Here is a 12,894-nt window from a genome sequence, read left to right on the forward strand (position 1 = left end):
CTTCTAGCACACAAACTGCTGAATCTCAGCAGCTTGTTCCATCAGCTGAGTGTGCTAGATCCACCAAAGCAGAGAGCAACACCCCAGGCAGGATAGAGGAACTGCACAGGTTGTGACAGGTGCAGGGTGCTAGAATGAAGACTACAGATGTGCCCACATACATCTATCCTCCGTGCGCTGCAAGTCGCGGCACACACAACGTGGGAGCTCAGTGTGACTCAGTAGTGCTGAGCATCTTTTTGTACGTCGTTTTAACTTCAAATGCGACTTACTCACGCAAATAGACAGCACTAGCAGCTTCTGCTGATTAAAATGATATGCGGCATGCCTATGTTCTCTGAGCGAAGTGTGGGTGTATCTGCATGCAAAATACTAAGTACAGTGTCAGCGGCTGTAACACTGCAAATGTAATGTTTAGCATGCAGATACACCCGCAGACGCACGGAGAACATAGGCATGCCGCATATCATTTTAATCAGCAGAAGCTGCTTGTGCTGGCTATCTATCGTTGGGTGAATAAGACGTATTTGAAGGTTTAAAAAAATGCAGGAAAAGACGCTCGGCGCTACTGAGTCATGCCACGGCATGGCGCGACTAGAAGGGCTGTTTAACGTGACAGGAGGCTAGATGTATGTGGGTCCATCTGTAGGTATAAGATTTCAACATGTGTTTCACATAAAATGTGCAACTTTTAGTCTTGTTCATCACCGAACCTACATATTAAAACACAAATACAATGTAGTTTACAAGCACAGCGACTCTTTGAGTAGCCTCTGACATGTAAAATGACGTGAAGGAAAAATATGATGCAATTACGGACAGCTTAACGCAGGTTTACAACCGGAGTAATGTAAGATGCTTACAGATAATTAAATATTGCTAATAATACAGACATAGCCGATTGAGCCTACTGATACAGTGCCATCTCCTTGGACTTGGCGTCTGTCACCACCCACTGTGCCAGGAGCCAGTTGATGTGGTAGAATTTAGTGAATGGTGGAAATCAATTATTAACAATAACAACATCAAATCTCACGTCACCTGACCTGTCTCACAATGGTGGGGAACATAGACGGCATAGTGGGACGTACAGTAGGACAGTGTGGGGCGAAATCTATCTTTTACTTGTTCTGATCAAATTGGTTTCATATAGTAACACTTTTGAAGATCACTAAAACACAGACCTAGGCTATCTGGCTGACTGCTCACATGACATGCTGGCACTTGTAGTTCTACAGCAGATAGAAATCCAGAGGTTGCCCAAGCATGTTCTACTGCATGACATCATGTCTATGTATGTTCATGTTAACAGCCTCCAGTCTACAATCCCTTATGACATTGCTGACCAGGTGTTCATGAAGTGTGCTATGTGAATTACCTCCTGGCATTCATTATAGGAAGCGATACAATAAAGACTGGGAGTGTCCATCGATGAGATTCATTGAGAGATAATGACCACTCATATATAGTGTGTGAAGGCCATCTGAGAAGTTGGCATTCTATTTGTACCAAGCAATAATAAAACCGGTTGTAGAAACCAGCTAACAACTCCAATATTACCTGGCCTTTACTGGCTCCACGCACCCGGACAAGTACAGCATTCCTAGAAGCAGAGCTGGGTCACATTGCAGCAATTGTTCAGAAGTGAGTAAGATACACACATAGACAAGGCCCAGAGAATATAAACACATGCACATATTTCTGGGATGCTCACATTACAAATTTAGTTACACAGAACACATTTAAATGTCTTAGTCACAGCTTTCCTCATACAGTATAAAGCAATTTTTGTAAATGAACTGAGATCATTGTATCTTATAAAAAGGGGATAATACTGCTATGAACCAGCCCGATTTCCAGTTTACCTGGTAATTACTTTTCGACTCTCATTCTACACAAAATGTCATACTGCAGAGTTTTCTAAACTTGTTCCTCAAGGCACCTCAACGGTCCAGATTTTAAGGATATCCATGGTTGTGCACAGATGGTAGAAGCTGCATACACACACAACGATTTTGTTCTCAACAATTTTCTGAATGATTTTATTAACGATTTTCTGTCAGATTATCTGTCAGATTTTTTAAAGTGTAATGAATGATTTTTTTGGAACTACAAACGATTTTTGCATATTCCCTTACTGAAAATCGTTGAGTTGGTCAGTCTAACTGAACTACAAACATGAACATGCATTAATGATAATCGTTCATCATTTTAACTCTGAGGGCGGAATTCAATTGTTTTCGCGGCCCGCATCTCCCGTCTAAAGTGACAGGAGATCGCAGGCCGCATTGCAATTGTTCTAGATTTTCGTGCTGATCGCGCCCAAAGTGGTTGATTTTAGCCGCGTAAAGCAGCTAAACCCGACCAAAGTGCTGGGCGCGATCGCGAAAAGTGATGTTTGGGCGCCCAAACATGTCACTTTTTGCACATTTCAGCTCTCATTCCCCAGGGGCTGCGAGCTGAAATGTAGCGCTGGCAGCTCATCGTGCCCGACAGGAGCAAGAATTGAATAGCTCCATCGGGCGCGATAGGGGCTGGAAAGAATTGAATTCCGCCCAGAAAGTGAATGATTTTTTCAACGATTGAACGATAAACGATATCGTTAACGATAATCACTCAAAAAAATCGTTGTGTGTGTATGCACCTTAAATCAAAAGACTGAGGTGCAAATTAAGTCACCTGTGCCGAGGCATGGTTATTCTTAAAACCTGGACAGAGTTCCTTGAGGATTGAGTTCATGGGAACCTATGTCATAGGGAGGAGTTGTTTTTTCAGGACACAAGGGCACATTTAATTCTCGGCGATGTATTGCAGTCATCACTGCCACATCTGGCTACTAACATTAATGTTTAATACTGTAAATAACCATTAATGCTTTTCCTGCGCCCCTTTAGTGTGTGTTAATAAAAAGAAAAAAAGAGTGACAATATTGGTTGCAGAGTGCCTTCATCTAACTATTCCAGAGGCACTCCTAGGAACAGATTCAGGTGTTTTTTGGGTAACAATTTCTATAGCTTTTTATTTTACATAAATTAGCTTAAGGAAATACTCATTAAGTAAAACAAACACTTTTCCACAGTTGTTCCCATGGTTACTTTCACATGTTCAAAGCAATCTAAGAAGATTCCCCTAGAATGTATTTGTACTCTTCATCATAGCCTTGAGGTGTTCTAGGGTCAGAAACCGGTATATATTTCATTTCCAACGTTCATGTTTCAATTTTATTCTTTAAACCAGGAGGAGAGACTTTTAGGGGTCAGACACAACTAATTTATTTTATTTACATTACTAATACATCCAATGCAAACTGGATCTGACGATAACAATAGCACTTACTATTAAATCTATACATCAGAATGGTTCAAACAATACTACCTTGCAATGGGACAGTTAATTCACCTGGGATTAGAAATAAACAGAAATGACTGCGCTGGTACAAAAAATACATATAGTAGAGGTTGTGCTCTCTCTTACAGACAAGGAGGCTTGTTTAGTATGCCCAATATAGGTTTGTTCATATACACATGAAAAAATGTACACATAGATAACGACAATAAAAAATAATAAATATAAGTCTATTAAAAAATTGTTAGCCCACAATACATATAGATCAATGGCATACAAAATAGCTAAACCGATCCAGGAGCTAGCGACCCAATAATCATATCACAAATACATGTAAATCAGCAGCAATTTCATGTAAAAAACCAGGTAGGACTTGGGATCCTTAAGAGAAATGTGCAAAAAGAGTAGAAGCAGTATGCTAGGACACTGTATCGTTTGGATTTGCTGATACTTTGCAATTTGCAACAATAAGTGTAATGTAGCTGAATAAGTATCTTATAGCGATTGGTCGGCTATTCAAGTTCCATCAGACATATCCAGTGTGCTAATTAGAGTAAAGCAACAAGTTCGGACTGATCTGTGTCACTGGTGTCCCAGTGCACACAGATATTACCAACCAGTATCACTGATAATACAGATGTTGTCCCCTTTGGGTGATTAAATAGTGCTCAATAGTCACCCTTCAGCTGGTCAATACCGTGCTCACACTGCGGTGGCTACTGTGCCTATGGGTACTTGGTAGCAGGATATGATAGCAGCAGTGAGAGTATAGCTCAGCGCCATCAGCTGATGGTAAGTGTAGTCATGCTGACAGGGAATCCCAGTGTCCAAAGTCTCGTAGATGCAGGTATTATGTGGCCGGGCTTGAAAATGGGGATAGAGCTCTGTCTCAATACAGCCACAATCTGGTAACACACACCGGGCAAAGTGCACAATCTCCTCCCAATCGACAGAGCTGCAAACCGGATCAGCGTGAAGTGGAGGGATAATCAAACTGTCGACGCGTTTCGTCCCGCGGAATGCAGAGACTTTTTCACCTGGGATGTAGTCGGCATCCCACGTGGCTGTCAGGATGCCGCTGTCGGTATTGTGACCAGCGGCATCCCGACAGCCGGGATATCATACCCATTCCAATTCACCTACCCCAAGAAAGCACCAAGGAATGCTGAGTGGAGGAAATCCCTAGAATGATATAAAACATCAATTTGTGGCTAGGCACTCGCAGGCGTGATGGTCTATCAAGTCAATTTGTTTCATCCAAAAAATGTTTCCATTATTTTGTATTCCCTTGGCTAATTCTTTACAGCCACTAGATAGGGAGCACATGTAAAAACCCCAAAAATACTAATTTGCTGAATTCCTCCCACAGTTCATTATTATATAGAGATGTGCAGCCTATTATTCAGAGTACCAAGTATCGAGCCAAAATACGTTTTGGGGGAGGGGGTACTGAATTATTACATCTGCAATAAATTTGATTGGGAGCTGCCATTTTTAGAACAATGGCGCACTCAACACCTTAGAGTTGAGCTCCACTGTTATAGTGTCAAGAGCAATGGAGAGATCAGCCGCCTCTACAAGGACTTTGCAAAGTGGGTACATCTGGCTCAAGCAACGGAGGCTATAGAAAAGAATACCAGCGTTCAATTGATCCCAAAGCTACCTTTGTTTGCAACAGAATGAAGCCTCGGAGACTGTGACAAGATTAATGGACAGCAATTGATGGAGGGTGATTAGGAAGACATTTATCTAAGAATTGCTTGCAAAACCTTAAAACTAATCCTCGCCCAGCATGCAGAACCTTAACAACAGAGTTCTCTCATCATTAACCTCCCTCAAGGTAGCCAAGTCCTTCCATCCCTCAATGGCCAAACCCAAACTTGAGGCCAGCAATTTTGCCGAGACAACAACAGCAGGACAGAATGGAAACAGCGACAGGCAACAACAATATAGGAATTCCACAAAAAGAAAAATTGTCTGTGAGCAACTGAGTCTTGGGAAGAAACTCTCGTGAGGAATTACCTGTGTAAGCTGAGGAGGAAACGATGCAGAGATAATCCTGTATTTAGCATTTAGGATTATTTGCTTTTATCAATAAAATAGTAAAGATGCAAGAATATATCTATAGAAATAAGATAGCAGGTCTATGCTGTAGGACAGGCCTAGCCAACCTTTGTCTCTCCAGCTGTTGTGAAACTACAATTCTCAGCATGCTTTACCAGCTGATCAGTGAGAGTGTATGCTGGGACGTAGTTTCACAACAGCTGGAGAGACACAGGTTGGCCAGGCCTGCTCTAGGAGTATACAGAACTATAAACTTTTACTCAATATCGGTGATGGCATTCCTTTTAGTATAAACTCGTCCAGAGTACTCATAATCAGATGCAGCTTGCTTTGCAAACTACACATTTTCAAACAGGGGGTGTCACAAAAATTGGATGACACATTAATCCATCTGGAAGGATATATTCACCATTTTTCAAGCGCTGCCACCCCGTCAGAGTTAGGATACCGGCACCTGTCAGTCTGTATCCTAACCCTCCTCCTCTTCCTACCCTAACCCTCCATCCTCGGTGCCTCAACCTAACCGCCCCCCTTAGTGCTTAAACCTAACCTCCCCCTTCCCGCTCCCTAAGCTGAACCCTCCCCCCTAGTGCCTAACCCTAACCCTGCTACTTACCTTCGGGATTCCTGTGGCCGGGATTCTGACAGGTGTTGGGATTCCGGTACCAGCATTCTGAGCGCCAGGACCCTCGCATTCGAGATTAAAACCGCATCCCTTTGGAACCCCCCTATGAGCTCTGTCTACATTGTGACATTCTCCTTCACCCCACCCCTCTGCTATCACCTGATATGAGAGCTAAGAGCTGGTGGCAGCCATTTTATTTTACCCCCCAGAGAGATTCTGAAAGGTATTTGCATATATAATAAAAATTACTACTAACTTGCTGATAAATATAGCCTACTATGTGGAATTGCTGCTTTAATGGGTATAACTATATGAGAATTAGACTTCCATGTTACTTTAGCAAGAAAGTATGAGATTAATCATAAGTTACACCAGTTTATGGGCTCAATTCAATTAGGCGCGACATTGTCGCATCAGGGAGAAAGTGCTATATGCAGCACTTACCGTACACACGACTCATGAATTTTTGTCCGCAGGCCCATAGGGCACCATACAGAAATCTACAAGTCCGGGGAGAGATTGGGCCACGAGGGTGGAGAGTTCCGCTGCCGTTGCAACTAGCCCCCTTAGCTTGTAATTAAATTGAACCCTATAAGTGTTGGGATCCGCAGGGCCAAAGTAAACTCTCAGGAACAAGGTAAACAGAACAAACCCCATTCTCTAACTGCAATATAGAAGCTCATCAGCACTAATAACTTGCCAGGTGCAAATTCTGGAGGAAGAATTCTAGGAAATTACATGTGCAATTTATATAATAAAACTAATGATATTCTGTTTTCTCTAAATCACTTATATGTTATTGTTTTTGTCTTTTCAGCCTATACCCGTTGTCCATTCCATGCACGCCATGTTCTGGGGTTGTCCAAAACATTCATGTGATTTGTCTAATGGACTTGTACTAGAAAGCTAGAACAGGAATTGTTTGCTCTTCAGTATTCTGCAGTTTGCTCAGACCAATTAACTCCAGAGTAACACACAATAAAAAAAAATAAAAATATATATATATATATATATATCACACATGCTATTACTTAGCAGGCAAAGTATATCTTGTCTTCACCGACTAAGGAGGGAGCATCCTAAATACTCATGGAAATATTTACTAAGAACATATGACCTGCTTCCAGTGCAGTCAGTTACAGAGATACAAATATATACTGTGTGGGGGTCAGATCTTCTCCCAGGATCCTGATAAAGGTTGTGACTGCTTTTTTATGCATTACCATAAGGAAATTGGAAAGTTCCATAAAAATATATTACAGCATAGATAAAATAGCATTTCAGTACATTTCTTTGTGTACAGCTGCGATCCATGGTAAGCATTGAGACAAGCCATATTTTTAACAACTCATGGGATGTTAGCATACAATTTATTGACGAACATTGTATCAGTAGGCGTGGAGTAAGAATGATATTATTATTATTATTATTCTGTCATACACAGTGTACAGAAGACTTGTTTCTGTCACAAACTAAGGTTTAAAAGAGACTAGGGATAAACGCCATCTCTCAAGGGAAAGTGACATATCAGATGCTAAAAACTTCACCAAGTCAGTGGGTTTTCAGCAGGATTTACCAGAGATACCCTTAAAACCTGGTATGTTTCTAACAAATGAAACAAAATGCCAGCTGCTCAGATTATTCACTCTAGCTTGCGGCTACATTGTAATGTACACTACAGAATAGCCATTAATAATGTAAAAAAAAAAGTGAAAGGATTACAGTGTATATTTATCCACATGTAAATAAAATGAAGCTGATTATTCTTAGGACTAGGTGTACGTATAAGAGTGTAGATGTACAATATGTATAAATGTATCTACACAGATAATGCCCTTGAGATATAATCCCTCTAAACATACCATCCATAGATCCCATTGTCAGTGTCAAGATATACATGAAACAAGTACATTACATTATATTGAATGTTACCTTCAGCCAACACCTCATCCACTGTGACTTGGTGCCTCCCGATGTTAAAGACTCTACCAATATATCCAGTACCAAGACCACTGCTGGACCCACCACCAACTCCTGGTCCAGATCCGCCCAGTTCACGCCGGGAGTCAAAAAACTTCTTCATGTCCTTGACCCCCAAAGAGGCTTCTCTACAGGGTGGGGGGGAAAAATAGGATCCTTTTCCTCTGGATCAAGAGAATAATTTCATTCAACTGCTCTTACACCCTATTAATAGAGATCTAAATATAAGTCCCACGTGTCCCCCTGGAAAATAGATTCAAATAAATGAGGGGTCCCAGGATGTAGCAGAAAATACAATGCAGCAATAAAAATATATCTATAGACCATTAATGAATGCCTAGCATGTCATCCTGCATCTGAGATATGGAGACAAGGTGGGCATTTTTGGAATCACCCATTAATTGTTAAATAAATGGGTGTATTAGGTGCACCCCAATGCATGCATCACAGGTTAACCCCTTACTAAGATGAAGCCGGCAGCAGGGAGCTGGGGTGATGGGGAGCGCTGGGATCCATGGAGAATTAGATGGGATATTGTGTATGGGGACAGCAGAGCAGCTGATAACTGGGTCTTAACCAGGAAATGAACCTGAACAGGAAATGACTTAGATTTTTTTTCCTGCCCCCTCCTCCCTATCACTTCTGCAGCTCTGCAAATAGATTCACCCGGGATATAATCCCACCTTCCCGTGATTACCCCCTTCCTGGGCAACACGCCGGCTGTGCCAGGGGAATGCACCGTGTGCGGGACGGGCTGCTGGGGAGGAGGGGAGACTGTCACCGGCGCCGCTCCTTCCCTCACTCTGGGTGCCCAGGCTCGCGGTGTGTGCTGGGAGTTGTAGTCTACTTGGAAAGCTGCTCTATGAAGCTTGACAGCCGCAGGAACTACAAATCCCGAGGGGCCGTGCTCGTTGGTTCTAAGCCATCTGCTGCCTGCTGCGCTGCCGTCCTTCTGTGGCTACAATACAGCACTGTGTGCAATTACCTGAGCTCTGTACTGATGACCTACATACTGTCTATGTGTGTGAGGAGTGACCTTTCCCATCTGCAGGGCTCAGCCACCTGACATGCTGTGTGCCACTCACACAGTACTAGCCATGCCGGCTTGTGCAGTCTATGAATGAATGGAATTGACATAATTGTCAGTAGCGCATGACCATTTACTGTTACACACCGAATTCCAGCAGAACAAAGAACAGCTTTTAGGTTCGAATTAATCTTCCTATTATTCACTTACTGATGGTGAGAATAATCTATGTATTCTGATGTGGTGAAAAAAAAAACATTTATAAGTAAATGCTAATTATTAATTTCCTAAAATACAAAACTTTAACATTAAGGAGGAAATGTAATAGAGTGTGACTTATAAATAACATAAAAGTTTGCAACAAAAAACCCCAATGTTTGGTCAAATGAAAAAAAAAATGATGTGGCACCCACCTCCCCCCCAAAGAAAAGCTCAACCAGCAATGGGCTGTGTGATCCAGCCCTGGTTGTGAAAATACAAGTGAAAAATTAGGTAGGGGGTGCCCCCGTATTTTCATCAACTAGTACCAGGCTCTGGGAGCCAGTCCTGGTTATGGAAATACTAGGGACAAAATCAGTAGGGGTCCTCCGTATTATCCATAACCAGCACCGGGTCCCCCAGCCAAAGCAATTATCACTTCACACTAGTCAGCCCAGGCAATGGATCCCTGGGGAGATAGGTACCCCCCAAATAAAGTGGTGGGATCCGAAGGGTTATACAAGTTAATTACCACCATTTAAGTCTATGGGGGAAACGTTTATTGGCTGAGAGATCTGGGGGCTATCCTCTCTTGGCCAATGCATTTCTATGGATACAAATCCAAGTATTTACTATTTGCAATGCTATGGCACAGTCAGTACAGGAATATCATCAGATTGTAAGCTTGCGAGCAGGGCCCGCTTACCTCTATGTCTGTCTGTTATTACCCAGGTTTGTTCTATTAATGTTTTCAATTGTAAAGCGCAACGGTATATGCTACGCTATTCAAGAACCTTAATAATAATAATCATCATATCTGTGCTGTGAGGAGAGGGTAAGCACAGTGGGCCTGATTCAGACCTGGACGCTAAGCTGCGAACGCACGCTATGGCCGGTAATCACCCATTTGTGCATGCATATGCATCAATTTGCACATGCGCGAGTCACTACGCTCGGGAATTGTGCGCTTGTAGTACACAGACTGGACGCTAATTTGAGTGACAGTGCCGTTTGTGGGTGGTAACGGGAAGATGCTTGTGAACGGGGGAGTGGATGTGCGAACGCAGGCGTGTCTGGGCGTCTAAACAGCGGTTTATGGGTGTGCATAATTAGCAAAGAAGTGTCATTGTACACGTCACTTGGTTGTATTTTACACAGCAGTGATTGCAGTGGAGTAGGGTCTAACTCAAGCGCTGCGTGCAGCTCCGATGGCTCTCGATGTAACCGATTAATCACACACTTCCTGGAGATGATGTGTGCTAAGAAAGAAAAGTGGGCGTCTTTATACCGGTGTGCGTTTGCTATGCCGTCGCTCTCTAAGGCATTGAGGGCGTCCTTCCAACATGAAGTGCGATCGCTGCATTTGCATACACGGCCCCTTTTGGCTGCAGGAGAGCGCAGCTTAGTGTCCGGGTCTGAATCGACCCCAGTGTGCTCAGTTTGCAGTGCAGCACCATGGATTTTTATGTCGTGACTGCCCGGGCTTCCCATCTCCCCGCAACGGTTCCATCTGAGCTGATTTAGAATCGGGGAAAATGGGGGTGGGTGATTGCTCAGACAGTAACTTAAGATTGGTTTGTGCCTCAACTCTGCTGACCGTGCAGATGCATACCGTACTTTGCCAAGGATGAACACATAATTTAACTAGGGGCAGCGAACAAGCTGCCATACCTGGGCTCAGGTTTCATCTCAGGGGCCCTGACTGCAAGCAGAGTATCTCTTCACCATACCAGCCATTTAGTGTACTAAACTTCAGCTAGAATGCAGCTTGGCAAAACCGTGTAATACTGTGAAGTGAGTGGTACATGTAGGGATGTCTTAAGAGAGGAGGGGGCCCGTGTGCACTCCTCGTGTGGGGCCCCCTCCTCTCTCGCCGGTGGCCGGCAGCCGACTGATGCGGCTATCCAGCCACCGGAGCCTTAGTAGACTCCGGGCACTAGAGTGTGTCCGGAGTCTACCGCGCATGTGCAGAACGCCAGAAAATGGCCACGGTGGCCATTTTTCTGGCGTTCTCCGCATGCGCAGTAGACTCCGGGCACACTGTAGTGCCCGGAGTCTACTGCGCATGCGCAGAAAACCAGAAAGATGGACACGGCGGCCATTTTCCGGTGTTCTGAGCAGCGCAGACACCCGACGTGAGACCACGGACAGGTAAGTCTAAAATAATATGGGTGCAGTGTGTGTGGTGCGGGGCCCTCCTGGACCCGGAGGCCCGTGTGCCCCGCACACACTGCACCCATTATAGATACGCCACTGGGTACATGGCAGAACCATGTTACACTGTGAAATGAGTGGTGGGGGGGCGGGGGTACATTTTCAGCTGTGAAATTGACACTTCCTAGCTCCATGTCAGTGTAAAAACAAAGCTGCCCAGGATTTTTGTGCTACATGCAAAAGCAGGCAGCATTTGCGCATGCCAGACCTGGCTAGGCGGTTGGCACATGCAATCTCCCTTGATGTATAGGGCAGAACAAAACAAGTTCTAGCTAAGGGGCTTTTTGCCCTATAATAAACATTCTACAGTAAGTTTAGAAATACAGATAAAAGAAGCCTCAAACATCAGCTCAGGAAGTGTGGGGATCCTATAGAAAATAATGCTGTTTTCTGGGCTGTCATCCATGTCTGAGATCTTCCCATGATTCAGACATGAAAGTTTTTCACAGCGGCTTCCTATATCATCCTCTTCCATCTGTGTAACATTGTCATTGTGATATGTGGGATTCATGATATGCAGGAAGTAGTCTGACTCTTCAGTCTGCAACATAGTGATGAAATGCAGAAACAATACTGAGCTGTGGGGCTGTTTCAGAGATGTACGCTGTGCTGATATTTATGCAGTTGACCGATTATCGGTAAATTGAGCATGCATCTAAGTCGCACTGTGCGTGCATCAAGGTACATTACCGTAGTCAATTGCAGCGACTATTTACTTGCAGTGTGATTGACAGTCAGAGAGCATATGTGTGAGGTAATGGGAGTGGCAGGAAAAAAACGCTGCGATGCTGTACGCAATAAAAATGTCTCCGTCGTTCACAGTTCCCGTAGCGTTCTGAGTAGCAATAGGGTTACTCAGAACTGCGATAATCGAATGCTCTGCAACCAATGCTGCGTCTGTGTATTCAGATGCTTGGATTTGCAAAGCCGCAGGGGGGCATCTCAATCCTCAGCGTCTGCGACATTTGCATATTTTCGCACAGCAGCTGCGATGGCATTAGGGTACATCTCTGAATCAGGCCCACTGTTCAGATGTCTTTTCTCGAGAAGGTTCATATTTAGGACAGTCTTAAGTTTGCAGAGTATCCTGGCACCTGGGTCACACTCTAGGTGGATAACCGTTAGAGAAAATGAGAATCATTTATAGATCAGCAAGCAGGTGGGTTTTTTGGGTTTTTGACAAATGTCTGCAGTGCTGTACATAGGGGAAACACATGACACATTTGCAAAATTAAAAAATGAATACTTGATTTAGAGTTTTCCTATGAACAAACAGCAATGCTAAGCATACATGACAGAATTGTTTCTGAATGTTATGTGATTTGTTCTAATTTCATCCAGGTACTTATTATTCTGCTAATCTGTGTCCATGTATGCCCACTCTTCTCAAGAATGTCTTTACTGGCATGACACAGGACTGATGGTAGTGCTCACCTTCTAC

The 12,894-nt window shown here is 43.6% G+C and overlaps 1 protein-coding gene across 10 annotated transcripts in view; it reads right to left on the reverse strand.

Moving 5' to 3' along the window:
• AAK1 (AP2 associated kinase 1) overlaps positions 1 to 8,926 on the reverse strand; it is a 148,697-nt gene extending 139,771 nt beyond the window's left edge. For 2 of the 10 annotated variants that reach the window (XM_088470817.1, XM_088470818.1), the window contains exon 1: positions 7,967 to 8,924. In XM_088470817.1, coding sequence (XP_088326943.1) covers positions 7,967 to 8,117 — 151 coding nt within the window. In that variant the 5' untranslated portion in view covers positions 8,118 to 8,924. Of the gene's footprint in view, positions 1 to 7,966 lie in introns of all 10 variants that reach the window. The other 8 variants (XM_088470820.1, XM_088470821.1, XM_088470816.1 and 5 more) reach the window with 7 other exon arrangements.
• Between the last annotated feature and the right edge of the window lie 3,968 nt (positions 8,927 to 12,894).

Source organism: Taudactylus pleione, unplaced genomic scaffold (assembly GCF_031769625.1).
Source record: "Taudactylus pleione unplaced genomic scaffold, aTauple2 ptg000105l, whole genome shotgun sequence".
Taxonomy (NCBI): domain Eukaryota; kingdom Metazoa; phylum Chordata; class Amphibia; order Anura; family Myobatrachidae; genus Taudactylus; species Taudactylus pleione.